Here is an 18,694-nt window from a genome sequence, read left to right as displayed (position 1 = left end):
TAGGTATAACTGAATTTACTAGTGACTACCGAGGGGTATGCATACCATACCAGTTAACCTGGCATCCCCCTTATCACCTAGGTCTAACTGACTTTACCAGTGATTATTGGGGGGTACGCATGCCATACCAGGGCTTACAACAGTATGCCCATTTACATGTAATAAAAATTGACTCCATAATATTTTGTTTTACCTTGTTGATGTATTTGTACATATGACATCAATTTCCATATAAAAAGAACCCATCTACCAGATTACATGGGTCACCAGCCACTGTAACTGCCAGTTATCTAGGTGTTCTTTTCAGGTACATGGTTCATCAATTAATTAATCCACATGCACATATCCTCTCTCTTTTGCAATATAACACATAAGCATGGTCTCTTACATCGATCACAATAAAATTACATGCATTACATCTATAACTCAGGCCCAAAACCGTAAGACGAGATTTCAGTTTCATATCAGAGCATATTTGCATAGCGACCAAACCTGCCAAACCTTCGATTGAATCCTAACCAGAGTACAATGTGCAAAGATTCTAAGTTTTAAGTTTTCTTTGACACCACCGCTGTGTAGAGCTTACTTTGTTAATTCAAGTGTGGCCCTCGTGACCTTTGTTCAAACTATGTGTGCATTCAGAAATATTTTCCATGCTTGTTTCTTCGATGTAGCCCCGAGCTCACCTTCATTTCATGCCCATCTCCTTGGCCACATCGAGGGTTGCCCTTATCACCTCCTGCTGCTTCCACATCAAGTCTTCAACGTGCTAAGTCAAGATAGGATCTAAAATGTTCATCGTTTTTCCCAACTATAACAGCTCCAACTCGTTGGAAAGATTCATGGCCAAAACGACTCATAGAGCTGAGTCTCCAAATGAGGAAAGTCTCCATCTCTTTGTTTTGACCATCGCCATGAAGATTAACATCCTTCATGCTATTCAAACACTTTTCCTCCTCCTCTGGCAACGATTTCTACTCCTTTAATATAGAGGGTGTGCAATAAACATTTTTGCTTCTAGATTTATTGTCCCAAAGGTAACCATACCTAGAAAAATGCTTCCTTCCCACGGCAACCGATCTCGACTTTTGCAACCTCTAGAAATCTCGACGCCATTAGCGGAAGACCCTATGGCAATAGGAACCTATTTCGGTTCCTTTAAAGAATCACTATGATTGCTTTTCCTCTTCTTAAAACAAAGGACCAGATCTACATTCTGTGATATATCTATCTATCAAATTCCTCATACAAAGCTGCTACTTGGGTGTTTTCTGAGTCTTTCATTCTCGGTCATCAACGCCTTTTCTAGCATCAGTTCTTAGCCTTGCCGCTCTTCGAGAATACATTCATAGGCCATGAAAACCACATTTCTGGCATTCATCATGAGAATTCCAGCAGTGCCATCGATGCCACCAATTTATTTTCTTCATTCATGCTCGGCTCTGTGTGGGTAGGGTGGAAGGGCGATTGGGACCCGAAGAAGATGAGGGATCTATAATAGAAGGAGGCACCCCGCCGATATAATCCACATATCCACATTAGATATGACTAGATCTAGCTTCTTTTCATACGCAAATATGTTGACAATGAAACTCTACATAGAAGATTCGTTCTCTTCTCATGCATATTTCTCTATCCACCAGCTCTTCGACCAATGCAACGTTGTTACTGTGATCCTTTTACCACCTAAAATGATTTAGTAAATCCCTTCTTGATTCTATATGGAGATCAAATGATCATAGATCTACATCGATATAGCAAATCTTGAGAGCTTTATTCATTAGACCATAAATTTTTGGCTACCCTTTCTCTCTTTGAAGCCAATTCTTGGCATTGATACCACTTGTTAGGGATTTACCGGAGAAAGATAAATTATTACCAAGATTTACTGATATTTACAGAGAGGAATAATAAAATAATGAGCAACAAGTAATCACATAAACAATACACACAAGATTTAACTGGGAAAACCCTAAATCTGGGGAAAAACCCAATCCAATGAGATCTCATTAGCATTGGGCAAAACCCTGGCCAATCCGACAAAGTGAGCCTTTACTGCTCACCTCCAGGCCTACATTACAATGAAGTATTCCCAGCCTTTTATAGGCTCCACTACATGCAATACCACAGGCAGAAAACCATGGGTGCACAATACCATGTGCCCCAAAACCATCACTCTTTAACTTGGTCAACTTTGAATCCATCTCGAGTCAAGTTTACCTAACAATCACCACGGGATAGGTGAAACAAATCGGTGCACGGGTCAAGAACTTATATGTTCTTGAGGTTAAAGATGCATGCAAAGCCTTGAGGAGCAAGGCAAATGTTAGTGACTTGGTGGTTGAGAGGGAGAGTAAATTGCCTCTCAACATGCAGCCCCAGAAGAAGCCTCAAAAGCAACTTTAGGAAATTGTGGAGTTACCACAATTGGAGGAGCTGAGAGGAGACCAGGAGGATAGATCCACTTGAGAAGAGAAGAAGAAGTCTCAGATAATTATGGAGCAGCCACAATTGGAGAAGTTGAACGGAGACCGAGTGGAGGCATCCAGTCATGCAGAGACATCTAGTAGGGGGAATTTTGATCCAAGTGGGCAGAGGGATCACATGTAGTCATACCTCCAGGTGTGAGGTGGGGTGATGTGAAGTGATAGTCCTAAGAGTTTTGAAATTGGGCAGGGTCCATTGAGTGGTTTTATCTCATGGATCATACCTTGTTACGAGAGCCCAAATTACATTGTAGCGGGAGGAATTAGTGGGATTGATGAAATCAAAGATGAAAGTGACAAAGGCTAGAGCAGTCAAATACTGAAAAAGCATAGAGATGGGTTGAAAATAGTGCAGAAAGGTAGAGTCAACATAGGCACAGAGTTTTCAGTTGACAGAGGTAATAAGAGTCAGAAACTTTGATGACAGAGGCATCGTTCTGGTTCAAGTTGGATGTTTTTTTGTTTTGTTTCTAGAGTTGTTAGAGCAACAACACTAGAGAGAAGTGTTGCATGCAAAACAATCCAAAGGTTCAAGAATGGGATCAAGTTGAATTCCTTTCTTGTTGACAAGGAGTGTCGAAAATAGCAATAAGAAATGATAAAAATAGAATCCAAAAATTCCAGTTTAATTTGTCCTTGAACTAAACAAAGAATTAGAATCGAATAATATTCTCATAGCAACTTGTAATAGTTAACTAGAGTGAGTTGACTTAGTTAACCTAGGAATTTCGAGTTGGAAGTCTTTATGAAGTCATGTATATGTTGTCCCTATATTATAGGGGCCCAGGATGAGTTAATTGTGAGTTATAATTAGTTAATTTAGTTTACTGAGTTAAGTCCAGTTAAATTAATTGCAAACTGTTTGAGGAACTAATAGTGAGTTAACAATCAGTTGGTGCACTAATGCATTAACTAGTGCTACTCTAGTTAGCTAAAGATTCCCTCATCAGAAACTCATGCATGTCGATTCTGAGAAAGACCTAGTTGAGACTAGAGTGCAGAGATAATGTACTATTTGTTGTATAATTTTCTAAGTTGTACAGATGGTGCATGCAATAAGGAACTGAACCTTGAAGGGATTGCACACTTTTGGATGCACTGATTTCCCTTTAAGATGGGCTAATCAACCATAGGAATTTTCCAAGGAAATAGGGACTCGGAGAGCTATAGAATTGGCTAAGTGTTGGCGAAGAGTTTGCTTGTGAGTTGGAGATTGATTTTACTGAGTGTTGGGATTGTTCTTGTGAGAACAAGCATTGTATTATCATCTTGGATTTCTGATTTAATGCAATACAGATAGTGGGGTTTTGAGCTGTGGCTTTCCCGTATACTTATTGTGTTATGTGCCATTGATATTATTCCTCTTGTCAATTATTTTTTTCATCGATCTTTATGGGCTTCCGCTGTAAAGAGTAGAAGTAGATTCTTGTCTCTTGTTTTAGTAGATTAAATGAGCTTGTGAATCTACAGGAAAATCTACATCATTGATGGTGATAGGTTTAGGTGGTGTAGGATTCTAGCCTCTTGGGGAGCAACTTGCTAGTCATCTGGTTGCCATTTCTTAGCCAAGATTGTTTCCCGGATATTCTGGATGGTTCCCTCCCATACTGCTTCCTAAGATTGTTGGCTATTCTAAAAGGTCCTGCAGTTCCTCTCTTTTCATATAGCCCAAAGCGTGGAGTCTAGAGATAGTCCCCAAGCCCGATTAAGACTAGGCTTGAGAAGAGGCATGTCCACCATAGAAGGATGGTTTCTCTAATGCTCTGATGGTCTCTATCCATCCTTCCAAAGAGATCTTCCACGTGGTGCCAATTTTGAACTGCAAAAGGGCATGGATTTAACAGGTGTTTGAGATCGTCATTATGTTGACCACACATGATACAATACAAGGGTCCATAGATACCCCTTTTTTGTAGTTGATCCCAAGTGAGGATTCTACCCCTACATACCAACGAGAGAATGTATGCAACTTTCGACCACCACCCACCTTTTCAGAGCTTCTTCCAAATTGGATGGTGATGCCCCTACTCCCATCTTTCCTTTAAATAGTAAGCCTCTTTGATGGTAAATATTCCCTTTGTAGTATATCCCCATCGAAGAATGTCTAGTACATTTTGGCCTGTGAGCTTCCTGGATTCTAACTCTCTATCCAGTTACTTCCATTGATCTAACTCAGGGGGTTGAGGTCAATCTTGGCGTTCCTTCCATTTCCTCCAACCATCATTATTCAGGGCATCTTTCTAATAATGATCCACTGTGTAGAAGTTCCTGCTAGTTATGTACAAAAATAAGTCATTCAAATCTTGTCTACCAAATAATTTTTCTCTCTAATACTATAAGTCTAACCATAACAAAATTATTTTCCCATTTCTGATTTCCCAAAAAAACATATTGTTTGATAAAATTGTTATTCAAATTAGCATCAACTTTTTTAATAAAATTTATAAAAAACATTTATAGAGACTTTGTTATCATTTTTTAGTAAATGAACTACATCCACGGGCCTTGCATCTAACTTTACTTATTTAGACATAGAGTAAGCATGTATCAGCGTTATTGCCCAAAAGTTTCCAAAAGTATAAAAGCATTTATGACCCATTTTAGCATTAAAATAAAATAAATGAACGACATTCATGATCCTTAGCATCTAACTTTACTAATTTTAATAGTATCATTTGTACATATTCTCGGTAGAACATGGAATACGAAAAGAATCGACAACTATACCCTTCCATTTTATTCCTTTTTAAGTAAATTAGGTTATATATTTTTATATAAATTCCAATATCTTAATTATATTTTTTTAATATGTCAGTTAGTTGTGTTATTTATAATTTAAATTTTGGCCGGTTGTCTTATATTTTATACTATATATTTCGTCTAGTTGGGTTATTTATATTTTATACTTTAATTAGTTGGATTATTTATAATTTATATATTTGCTCGTTGTTATTGTTTATGTATATTTTAAATTTAAATTAAATTATAGAATTTATGAAAGTGAAAGAAGAGACATATTATGAAAGTGAGAGAAGAGGCGTATTGATATTGTTTATATATGTTTTAAATTTAAATTTGATTATTATAGAATTTATGCAAGTGAGAGAAGAGACTTATTGAGTAAAAGATATTATAATAATATGTTTTTGTTAATATTTATTTTTACCCTTACTATAATATACTAGGTTCAATTTTTTGATATTATAATAATATGGTTTTTCCAATATTTACTTTCATCCTTACTATAATATATTGGGCTCAAATTTTTTTTCCATCTTACTTTCACTAATTATGATATGATTTATTATATTCACTAATTATGATATAATTTATTATATTAGGCTTAATTTTTTTTTTATCTTAATTTCACTAATTATGATATAAAGTTATTTGTTTTTATTTTTTTTAAATTTAAAAAAAATTATAAAATATATGAAGATATAAATAGGGTTGAGAAAAATATTGAAAAAAAATATTATAATGTTTTTTTTTGAATATTCACTTCATCCCTACTCCGAGTCTCATAGTGTAAAGTTTAAAGAATTATAGAATATATAAGAGTGACATATTAGTATGATATGTTTTGCTCAATATTTTTTTTACCACCATTTTCAATATCATATATTAAAAGATTTGGGTGGAGGAAAATATTGGGCAAAATATAAATGAGAAGGCTGGTGGAAATATTGGCTAAAATATGTGGGTGGGGAATATTTGGCATTTTATTTTCAAAATATATTTGAAAGTTATAGTGTGGTTTGGGGAAAATATTTGGCATTTTATTTCCCCATCATCACCCCCAAACATAGTTTTTGCCCAATATTTCCCTCAATCCCTACCCACAAGTACATTTTTTCCAATATTTCTCCCAACCCCACTCTAAAATATATTGAGGTGGGAGTTGACATTGGGAGAGATATGGGCAAAACATTCTAGGAGCCAGAGTTAAGGTTAGGGGCAATATTGAGCAAAACATTCTATATAATGGTAAGGATAAGAGTAAGGGTGGATGGAAATATTGGTCAAAAACATATTATTATAATTTTTTTTGCTCAATATCTTTCTTTCCCTCCACCTTCATATTTAATTATGTATTTTATTAATATTTTTACTCAATTTCACTCTTATACTTAATAGTGAAAAATATTAAATTTATTTATTTATTTAAAAACATAATTTTAATATATCTTTTAATATATTTAAAAATACAATTTCAATAATTAAAAAATACCGTGGAATAAAAATTATATAATAAATAATAATAATAATCATTTAAATAATTAAATAATATAATATTTACATTTTTATTTTATATTATTTTTGGAAAATTATTTATAAATTAAGTGCTAATTTTGATATTAATCATGATATAATCTAAACAAATCTGAAATATAGATAAATACAATAAATTATAATTATATATAATATGGTTCATCCTGGGAATTTAACGACTGGTGTGCACGACGACCGAATGGGGTGCTTTTCCTTGTCACAGCCTTCAGCCTATCCGTGAATCGATATGTGGTAAGCTAGACCACTCGCAGGTGCGTATACATGCACATTGACACCTGGAGAACTGACATTTCATCCTTCATGCAGCTATTTTCTATATACTTTGTGTCTTTTTCGACTGTTATTTTTCTTGTCGCTCCATATTCCAGCCTCCTGAGACGTCCTATGACCAAATATTAGCTTCTGTTATGCTATTTTCCATCTTTCGACTGTAAATCATAACCCATCATATCTCTCTGCCGAGTTAACTGCTCGCTCCATTCAGTTGATGGACAAGCTCCGACTTCACTCTTCATCAAAAGCACCCCATCTCGGTCTGTCGGCACTACCAGGTATGTTTATAAGAAACTCCTACTTTATCATTCTGTTTTTCGGGCATCTAAATTAGAAATTACTGTTATCCGGGTATTGGAATTCAGGGACTTCCATAGTTTATATATATCCCCCCTCTTTGATATTATCATTGCTCTCCTTTTATAGCGGATAACAGTTTTCTTATATCGTGGTCTATGGACAAATTTCATGTTTAAATTCACCAGTATTTGTTGGTCTTGGGTCAATTGTTTCAGTTTCCAGAGTTTCTGTTTTATTTCTAAACCATGTACAGATTTCCGGTCCAAACTGGGACCATGGTGGTGCATATGTGATATGTGCTTTTGTTGCTGTTTTACATGCCAGAATGAATTCTCATGAATTTGTTTCATCTATGGCCATCCTCTAACATGCATACCGGGTTCTGTCTCTGGAATTTGCCTATTTTCTCTGGATCCTGTATCTGGTTTTAGATCTCTGGTATTTTTTTGGTTTTTCCGGAATGATTTTAAATTTTACCACCTTGGGACTAGCAGTATTAATGGCCTTAATTTTCTCCAGACCTGTATAGGACGGATATAAATGTGGGTTGGTCATTAGCGCCGTCGATAGTTATGAAGTCCTATCTTCATAATCTATCTATATCTGGATGATATCTTTGTGGGTGGCTGGCATGTTTTTTTAATTAGACTTTCCTCTTCGAGTTAGTGCTCGGCCCATCCCGAGGTGTACTTTGATTGTACTGTCTGAAGATTCTTTAGGTAGAACCATCTCTATCCTGTCCTTTGCTCTGTCCGCCTCATTCCATTGCTGATAGCGGTGTACGTCCAAATCCTTATTTAGTCATTTCTCGGGTTTAATTGAGGTCATGTACCAGACCTTTTCTTTTGATGGAAATTAAATCTGATTCATCAGCCACGAAGGCTATGGTCCACACGGCCATACAGGCTGCATCACTCCATTACAAAGCCAGACTGTCTTCTGAATGGCCCTCCACCTTGGATGAAATGTTGGTACATCCTTCGAACCCTCCACATGTTTCAGATGTGGATAAATATCAACTTGGCAATGTTCCTTCTGGGGATCACTCCTACAAATGTCATAAGCCGGCAAAGACTTCTCAACCTCCGAGAGCTATTCGAATTGACAGTTTTCAGTTGACTAAGCATATTGATAGTCTTCATGATAAAGCCTTAATTGGACGGTGGCATTTCCCGAAGTTGAACAACAATTAGATGAGAGACTAGTTAGAAGTTCAGTGGAAACCCATCATTGGGTATATCCCGATTATTGCTAAGCTATTAAAAGAATGGTTTTGTTTTCATTTTCTTAATGCAGGGGATCTGGAAGCCATTTTAAACCATCAATGGGTATATGGCCGTAGTTTTCTTTCTCTACACAGGTGGTACCTGGGATTTAATCCCCTTAGAAACACTCCTTCTAATAATCTTATTTGGATGAAACTACCTGGTCTACCACTGGAATTCTGGTCATCTGAGACACTTACTGAGATTAGTAACACGATTGGAAGATGTGTTTATGTTGACCCCTGGTGTCGGGGGGAGCAAGACAAGCGTATTGCTTGGATTCTGATTGATAGATCTTTCAGGGGTGGGTTTCCGGAGCATATCGACATCAGCTGGAGAGAATTGTCCATCAGACAAAGATTGGACTTCTGGGGTGTGCCTTTTAGGTGCGCTGCGTGTCATCATACTGGACACCTAATTAAGCATTGTCCGAGATGGCAATATTTTGGTCGAAAACATCATGGCCTCACAAAATTTACAGAATTTTCTTATAGCTCAAAGGGTCCTATTTTGAATTCAGAGAAATCTATTTCCCCAAATATTTCTCCTCATCCCCTCAGTTCATATTCTCCGAACGCTGAACATCAGAATACTCCCACTCGGCCGATTGTTTCTGATCCTTTACTCCGGATATCTCCGTCTATGCCGGAATTGGAAACTGCCTCTGAGTTTGAGATTCCCCTTCCACCGAATCATCCAATGGAACCGATCGGGGATCAAAATGTCCCGAATTTGCCTCCTATTCCTCTCTCTTCTGTCAAATCTGATCATCGACTCCATCGATATCCTCTATCGCCCCTTGATAAAGAATCTACTCCTGGGGATAAAGGCATTGAATCTCTGATATCTCCCACTCCTGCTAACTCCCCGACTCAATCGCCTATCAATTCGATTGGTAGCGATTTAGACTATCTGTTGTCCAAGAAATCTCTTGCTCTTTTACCTCTCACTGTTCATAAACCTAAGTCTCCTATTTCCCCTAGGATCAGCCCTACATCTGCTATGAATATCACTGTGAGAAGGAAGAACAACAGGGGTAGTAGGCATTTCAGGGGGAGGGGTGTTGTATCTGATTGTTGTATCAGGAATCTATCGCTGGTGGATGTTCCCATTACTGATATCTCTGTTGACAGGCCTCTTAGAGCTGGAAAGGCCGATCTTCCTTCCAAATGAATTTCATATTATCTGTTAATATTCGAGGCCTGGGAGCAGACCTGAAGTTCTTGGCCTTAAGAAACCTTTTTTTGTCTAAGAGTCCTAAAATCATTTTAATCCAAGAAACTATGCATTCTGTACCTGTCACTATATCCTATTTTCGGAAAATGCTTCCTCAATGGCACATCTCTGCTATTGATGCCGTAGGATTATCTGGTGGACTAGCTGTTTTGTGGGATCCTCAATGGATATGTGCGAAGGCATACAGTTGCATTGCTGGCATTCTTATTTCGGCGCAAGTTAGAGGTTTTAGATGTCCCATTAACATTCTGAACATATATGCTCCATACAGGAACCGATCGGCATTTTGGGAAGGTCTATTTGCATCGGAAGTTTTTGATATTGATTCACTGTTGATTGCAGGTGACCTTAATATTACTTTCAGCTCGGATGAATTATGGGGTAAAAGTAAGAAGATGGATCCAAATGCTGCTATGATCAGGAATGAATTTCTTATGAAGAATTTCATTGACATACTTCCGCCCAAAATTCTGCCCACCTGGGACAATGGAAGGAGCGAAGAGGCTTTCATTGCAAAGCGGATAGATAGATTCCTTTTACATGCCACCCTGATAGATGTCCTCGGCATGCCATTTTCTTCGGTAGAAAACTGCTTCATATCGGACCACTGGCCGATAGTTCTTGGATGGAAATCTATGGGAATCAGGAAAGGAGTCCCCTTTAAATTCAATATACAATGTCTAGAGGAGCCTGATTTTAATGACACTGTTGTAAAAGCGTGGAGAGAGTTTGCAGCAAGCGGAGCTGGTTCTCATCAGATGAATTTTATGAACAAGATGATCAAAATCCGGAAAATTGTTAAAGAATGGCAGTTTCAGAAAAGACAATCCAATAAAAAAGAACTTCGAGATATCCAAAAGGAACTAGATAATGCTGCAAATTCTACGGATTATGACTCTTTAACCTTTGAAAGGAGACAACGCATCAAGAGTCTCCAAAAAAAGAAACTGCATATCCTGAAGAAGGAAGAAATTTTCTGGCGCCTGAAAAGCAGGGCTATATGGATGAAAGAAGGCGATCGAAACTCGAAGTTTTTCCATAGATTCGCCAATGCTAGAAGGGTCAAAAACTCAATATGGAAAATTAGTGATGGTAATGGAGGCTATTTATACTCTCAGCAAGATATATCAAAGGAAGCGGTGGCTCATTTCAAAAAGCAATATCAAAGGATGGAATATAGAAGTTTTCAGGATATATTGTGGGGTATAGAAGTTTACCCAGTGATGTTTGATAATGAAAAAAATGATCAGCTATACTAGCCTATTTCAGAGGAGGAATTGATGGCGACCATGAAATCATTCAGCCGGGACAAGAGCCCTGGACCAGACGGCTGGTCTATAGAATTTCTTATACATTTCTATGAATATATAAAGGATGATCTGTTAAAGATGGTGGAAGAGATCAGAATAAAGGGGAATATCAGCAAACAATTATGCTCCACATACATAGCACTCATACCCAAAAAGCGGGATGCACAGACTTTTCAGGACTATCGGCCGATTTCTTTATGTAATATTTCTTTCAAAATTGTATCAAAGATCATTGCAGAGAGGCTGAAAGGAGTATTATCAGAGTCATTATCAAAAGAACAGTATGGTTTTCTTAAAGGGAGATGCATCCATGATGCTGTCGCTGGTACACAGGAGGCGTTATTCTCCATCCACTCAAAGAATAGAGAGGCGGTCTTAATCAAAGTAGACCTCAGGAAGGCATATGACTGTTTAGATTGGGGATATATCAGGTGTTTACTTGCTAGAATCGGTTTGAGGACCAACATGATCAACTGGATCATGGCTTGTGTCGATCCTGTGGAATACGCTATTATTATAAACGACATTCCTACCCCTTTTTTCAGTGCGGAGAGGGGTCTGCGCCAAGGATGTTCTCTCTCCCCTCTATTATTTATACTGGCAATGGACTCTCTCAGCTTACATATTCATAAGGCTGTGATCGATCAAGCATGGCGGCCTCTCAAAATATGCAGGAACATTTCACTGACTCATAACCTTTTTGTTGACGATATATTATTATTCGGCATGTTTTGCAGGACCACTTGGATGCGCTTTCATAATATTATGGAAAAATTTCAAAGGGCTACGGGACTTCAGGTTAACTTGGATAAATCAATTATATACCATTCTGAACTCAAGCAGGAAGATGTTCATTGGCTATCTGAGATATTTGGTATAAAATCTCAACATATCAGCAGTGGTATAAAGTATTTGGGATTCGGGATAAAAGAAAATGGATACTCGAGATCTGATTGGGAGTATAGATGCCTTTCTGTGGCAGGGAGAATTATATTAGTACAATCCGTTTTGAATCAACTCTATGTATATTGGGTGCATCTATACCATTTTCCGGTGAGTATCATCAACAACATGAATAGGCTTTCTGCATATTTCATATGGGAGGGTCATGCTGATAGGAGTAAATTTCATCTCATTAAGTTGTCTAGTATTACTCTTCCTAAGACTATGGGGGGTTGGGGTTTAACCAATTTGAGAATTTTTGGAAGAGCTCTCTTGTGCAAGTCTTTTTGGAGAGCTATTCAAGGTGAAGGACCGTGGAGTCATATGATTCGATCGAAGTATCTAGCAAAGAAGAACTTCCATTTCTGGTACCGAAGAGGTACTATCGGTGCAGCATATGGATCCCCCATATGGCTTAGTTTCAGGAGGATTGAGGCGCTCTGCTTGAAGAATTTAATCTGGCATTTTCAAACGGGGAATAAAATCCTTATTGGCAGTGACCGCTTCAAATGCGGGGCTGATGAAATTGATATCCCAGATCCCCTTCTTTATCATTTTCACAGAAGAGGTTTCTTTTATTGGGATAAATTGATTGCAGAATGGATAGGCCCCATTCCACGGTGGAAAGATGTTGTTGAATTGAACATACCCCATGAGATTGCGCAGCATTGGAATGGCATCAGGTTGAGGCTACAGAATGGCGGTATTTTCAGAACAAGAGATTCAGATTTCCTATCTTGGAACATCCGGAATGAGGCAGAGGACGTATCAGTTAATGGAATTTATCATCAGTTGGTCAGACATCAATCACTTGGTTCCTCTATTTTCCCTCAAATCTTCTGGAAAGATGGTTGCCCAACGAAGATGATTCTATTTACTTGGCTTGCATTTCACAACAGAAACCTAACCTGGGAGAATTTAATGAAGCGGGGATGGAATGGACCAAACATCTGTTCGTTATGCAGAGTGGACGAGGATTCAAATTTGCATATATATCTAAAATGTAAGCAATCTTTTCATATTTGGCAGGAATTAGAAAGAGTTTATGGTTTTAAACTTGGTGTGCAGGATTCGATCCAAGAATGGATTATAAGATGCAGTGAGCAGCATATTCTATGGCGTAGAATTTGTATTCTATCCATGTGGTATATTTGGAAATGGCGCAACCATTGCGTCTTCAATAGCTCAAGAACTTCATATGCTAAAACCTTGGATTCTATCTCTGTATATTTAGAATCTCTTCCTCAGAAGAAAGTCAAACACAAGAACAAATTTCCCGCTCGGTCATTATCACTACAGTCTTCTCATCCGTCCGCATTCTTCGATGGGGCCGCACAAAAGTGACAATGTGGCTGTGGTTTCCACATCAAGATAAATGATTCTACACACTTTTCTACTTTCTGGCACGGAAGTCAAGGCTCCAATAATTTGGCTGAAGCCTTAGCTCTCATAGGACTTTTAAAATTTTGTATTTTCCTTGACATACAGCAGGTTGCTGTCTTCGGAGATTCGAAGATATTGGTTGATTCGGTAAATAGGAGAAATCTCATTTTGGCGCAGCACCTGACCAGTTGGAGAGACAGGATCAACTACTGTTGGAGCCGCATGGTTGATAGCACTATTGAACACATCAGCAGGGACAAAAATTCTACATCCGATACACTTTCTAAAATGGGTCTCACCTCCTCTCCTGGACTTTGGCATCTCGAGATATTTTCGGAAGGAACCACTTTTCAGATCCAAGATTTTGTTTTGCCAGATTTTTAGTGCTCAGATTTGAAAATTTTGCCTCACCAGATGATGTTTCTCACTATAATCATGATTCTCTGTACTAGTCATAGAGACTTGATAGTTGATAGTATTTGGCTACTTAGATATTTTGGTACTTTTTTGAATATAGGAGTTTATTAGACTATGTGGCATACAAAACTATTTTAGAACAATTTGGATGTATCCAGATAATTTTGGACTCTTATATTTCTCATATAATATATTGAAGCTTTTTTCTCTATGAATATATATATATATATATATATATATATATATATATATATATATATATAGTGTAAGTTTGGTCGGACTATATTTTCATCATGTCCAATATATCAACCAATGGGGAATTGAATTGATCACTTCACGTCAAGAAGTACTTTAAGAGAATGTCCACTCACCATCTATCCAAAACCCTAGAGACAATATTTTATATTAATTTAATAATAATATTACAAATTAAATAAATTAATATAAATAATTCTGAATTAATATATATATATAGAGAGAGAGAGAGAGAGATAATTTGAATAAATTATTTTCAATCACTTAGCTATTTCAAAATAATATATTTTATTAAAAAATAATAATTATAATTTTCATTTAAATTAGATAATGGATTAGTTTGAGTCGTTAAATATTGTGAACTACAAGTAGAATGCCATATAGACAAGTTCCAAGTTTAACTGATTTTGTGAATAATGTTGCGTTTCACATTGATGGAGAAGTGAAGGCTTAATATTTGAGCTTTATAACAAGGGATCAACATATCCCTCTATTTTATATAGGTTTGAAAATAAACTATTTTCCCAACTACTATAATTACATTATACATTTCAGAGTATTAAAATTAAAAAATGATAAAAACTAATTAAATGATAACTATATTTTAAATAATTTTTTTATTTATTATAAAAACAGTAAGTATGTCAAAATTTAATACATTTAAAATAAAACTTGGAACATGAATTTTTAACAACAGAGATTTGCATTCACGTTACCATGTACCTTCATAATATGTAAATAGACTTTGTTACAATATCATGAGCTAATACCATGGCTTATCAATAGCACATGCTCAAAAAAACCATAACTCACTTGATATGACACTTATTTATATGATATTTTTAATTAATCAATTTAATTAAAACAAAAAATGACAACTACTTTAAAGATAAAATTTCATACTAGAATATTTCATAGAGATATTCCAAAATAAACATGTCTATGCACATATTTATTTTACTCTTAAAAATATACATATAAAATTTTCAAAAATATATATTCTTTCAAAAAACAAATCAAATTATTATAATTTTATTTTTTATTATACTTTTATTTTGCTAAATATTTATAATAAATGTCAAACATGTCCACTAAAGAGAGAATGTAAGTTCTTAATTAGCCAGTATTGAATATTAAATAAAAATTATCACGATAAGCCACACTTTATGCCATGGACTATAAAAATCTTGATCTCAATAACCTGAAAACTGCAAAACTAAACTTTTCTATTTATTAATGGTTCATTAAAAAAATGCTTAGCATCAGTGTAATTTATCCACCTAATAATTTAGTGAAGGGAAAAAATCAGCATAAAAAAAAGCACCTTTAAAACGCGAATGATGAATGGTACCAAATGGAAAGCATGAACATGGATGCCATAATCCTACTCCTTGAAAAATGAGGCATTTAATTGTAAAATATGAAACTCCACGTACTAAGTGTAAACGATAAGGATGAACATGTAGGCCATATCCCCACTTCAAAAATCTAAGAAATTTAAAGTAGAAATTATGAAACTCATCGCACTAACCGTGAGTGGTAAGCATGAGCATGGAGGCCTTCAACCCAATTGGAAATGTAAGCCATCGGTTATCCCGTAAAGAAGGATTTAATGCTCAGATTCGATCCACCGCTAATTCCACAGCAATATCGGCGACAACAAAATATTTCATCAATGTATCAGGGACATGGAAGAATGGGCAGCCATAGATTGGATTAACATTCATTTTCCAAGAAGCGCAACTATATATATTAACAACAGGTTCACTGAGAGCACCACAGACTGGTACAAGTTCGATGAGTTTACATGCCAACTAAACACTTAAATTCAAACTAATTTGCTGGAAATTATAATACAAATTACTTCACAGAACTGAGCTGTCTACTATCAAATGTTTTGCAATTACCGCCCACACTTCGGGCAGTGCTCTAATGGAAGAAATGCAGTCACCTACATCCGCTGAAGGCAGGCCCAGAAATGCTACAAGGAAAAAGGGAAGAATCGTTTAATTGGTCTAACAGAGACGGACCATGTAACATAAGCGGCAAAGGCCTGTCTGGAATTTCAGGAATGTCGCCCTCACCCTCCAGCATCCTCACAGCGTCCACCATTCGAGGTCTGAATGCCACCATAACATGTGCGCACAGAATACCCACTGAAACAAATCTCTTCATCATGCTCTCCGCCCCGCTTTGCCGGATTCTCTCGTCTATTATTTCACTGGTTCTGCCTTCTTTCACTAGCGTCCATGCCCAATCCGTGATGAGATAATGAGGTTCCGAATACGAAGTAGCTTCCAGAGCTTTTCTGCCGCTCATGATCTCCAACACCACAACGCCGAAACTGTACACATCACTCTTGTCTGTCAGCTGTCCGTAGAGAGCATATTCTGGGGCCAAGTAGCCGTGCGTTCCTGCTACTCTGGTCGTGATATGGGTTTCTGCTTCTTTAGTCGTGATCCTCGCCAAACCAAAATCGGCTACACGGGCATTCATATCGTCATCTAGCAGAATGTTGGTCGCTTTGATGTCTCTGTGATAAATCGCCGGCTCAATACCGTTATGCAGATAAGCCAGCCCCTTCGCTGTGCCCAGGATGATATTCCGGCGCTGTTGCCAGCTCAAAGATCTGACCGTGGATTTTGCTCCAAAGATGTGGTCATCGAGAGTTCCATTGGGCATGTAATCGTATATCAGAAACCGCTGGTGCCCTTCGGTCTCGTCGCTGGCCACGCAGCAGCCTCTCAAAACGACCAGATTCCTGTGCCTGATATTGTTGATGACCTCCACTTCGTTCAGGAATTCAGGATCGCCTTCCGGTGTGCAGTTTCTGATTCTTTTTACCGCGATCCGCCGACCGTCCGGAAGTGTTCCTCTGTACACCGTCGCAAATCCCCCTTGGCCGATGAGATTGGCGTCGCTGAAATTAGCAGTGGCGGTCTTGATTTCTTCAATGCCGAACCAAACGGCCCCCGTGTTGGGTCTTACGGCTGCCTTCAGAAGTTCCTCATTGCGCCTCACGAATCCCCTGTGCACAGCCTTACGTTTCCTCGTCCTAAGCCACATGCGGTAGAGAAGCCCGAGCGCGCATAAGAAGAGAACGGCGGCAACGGCCACGAAACCGTAGGCCAGAGCTCGGGAATGCGAATGGGTGTGGACGAAGGGCACACGGAAGACACAATAAGCAGTGCTTCTTCTCTTGGGGCCGAACTCATTAGCCACTCCAGCGGCATACAGACAAGTGAAATAATAGCATTTCTTACTGGTCGCTTCGCTTGTCAAGTTATACATGCTTACCAGCTCTTTGTGAACAAGGTCTCCGCTGTCCTTGCATGCCTGACAAGCGCCCAGATCTGAGAGGTCTCCTTTGCAAGCAGAATCCAGCTGAGTACTCCCCAGTTTGCTCGTCCAGTCCTGTTTTGTTTGTATGCCAGCGCAGAGTTGTGGGCTCGATATAAACCCAGAAGTATTATTCTTCCAACAGATTGACACCAAGTCTGACGAAAGAGAAAGAGCTTCGAGCTGCTCCTGAAAGTGCCCAAGACAGGCAATGGCAGAGGCATTGTTGGGAAGCTCGAACATTGATTCGTCTCTCAAATGCTCAGCTAATCCTACGGCGAACAAGCTCAGCAACGTCTGGCAGCATGGGCTATCACTGCCGCCGCTAATGTGTGATTCACAAGACGACTTATCCCACTGCCATTGACGCACATAGTGTAGATCCATTGGGCATTCTGCATCAGCGAACGCCCAATAAAATAAAAACAGCAATAGCACAGACTCCAGCTTCATTTTCGTTTTACCAAAATGCCAGTGAAGGAAAAATTCAGAGAACCTAAAATTGTGCCCAAAACCAAGATTATGCTTCAAACTCCATTCTTTACTCTGCAGATATATAGCCTTTCTTTCTCTTCCAGAAACTTCCATTTATTTCCATGGAGGCGTGTAGTTTTATGGACATGATAGTCTAGGGCAAGCCTTGAAGTCTCCAGGAAAACGTGGATGGTGGGCTCGTGACCTCTCAATGTCCTGAGTTCAATCCTGACAGAGTAGTTTCGTAGAACTACCTCCAAATGGCCAAACAACCCATACAAATGAAACCTTCAAAAGTCTGAAATAAGTTTAAGATTTCTTTGCACTTTGACATTGAAAAATCCTACGGTAGACTTTTCAGACCTGTAAACTTTCAACACTAATAATCATATCTGTACGGGAGTTTACTGCAAAGCTCACTGTCTTCAATTTTCATCGCATGTGGGTGAAGATTCCTGCAACAGGCCAAGGGATTCTACTGACTGCAAAGCTCCCGTCGTGGTCGAATACAGGTGGGATCCATTGCAAAGGGACCATTCCATAATGTTTTCACTGGTTGGTTTACTTTAAAAAGCGAAAGAAAAGTATGAACCAACGACTTTATGGGAATTCCTTCGGTACAGAGGACAAAATGATATTAACTTATTAATAAATCGGATACACCATGCGTAAATCTTTTTCAAAGATTAGCTATAAAATTCCTTTCACTGTTATAAGGGGA

At 37.9% G+C, this 18,694-nt stretch overlaps 1 protein-coding gene and 1 pseudogene across 1 annotated transcript; one reads left to right on the top strand and one right to left on the bottom strand.

Moving 5' to 3' along the window:
• The first annotated feature begins 9,900 nt into the window (after nt 1–9,900).
• LOC149217157 (uncharacterized) lies at nt 9,901–11,112 on the top strand. The gene has a single exon (XM_089390147.1). The coding sequence runs from the start codon at nt 9,901–9,903 to the stop codon at nt 11,110–11,112; it is 1,212 nt and encodes a 403-aa protein (XP_089246273.1).
• Nucleotides 11,113–15,711: 4,599 nt separating this feature from the next.
• On the bottom strand, nt 15,712–18,370 carry LOC149217156 (putative receptor-like protein kinase At1g11050 pseudogene; annotated as a pseudogene).
• Nucleotides 18,371–18,694: the final 324 nt, after the last annotated feature.

This window comes from Pinus tabuliformis, chromosome 1_1 (assembly GCF_031772625.1).
Source record: "Pinus tabuliformis cultivar Carrire ecotype Pingquan chromosome 1_1, CPIR1, whole genome shotgun sequence".
Lineage (NCBI taxonomy): Eukaryota > Viridiplantae > Streptophyta > Pinopsida > Pinales > Pinaceae > Pinus > Pinus tabuliformis.
This window is presented reverse-complemented; position numbering and strand designations above follow the sequence as displayed.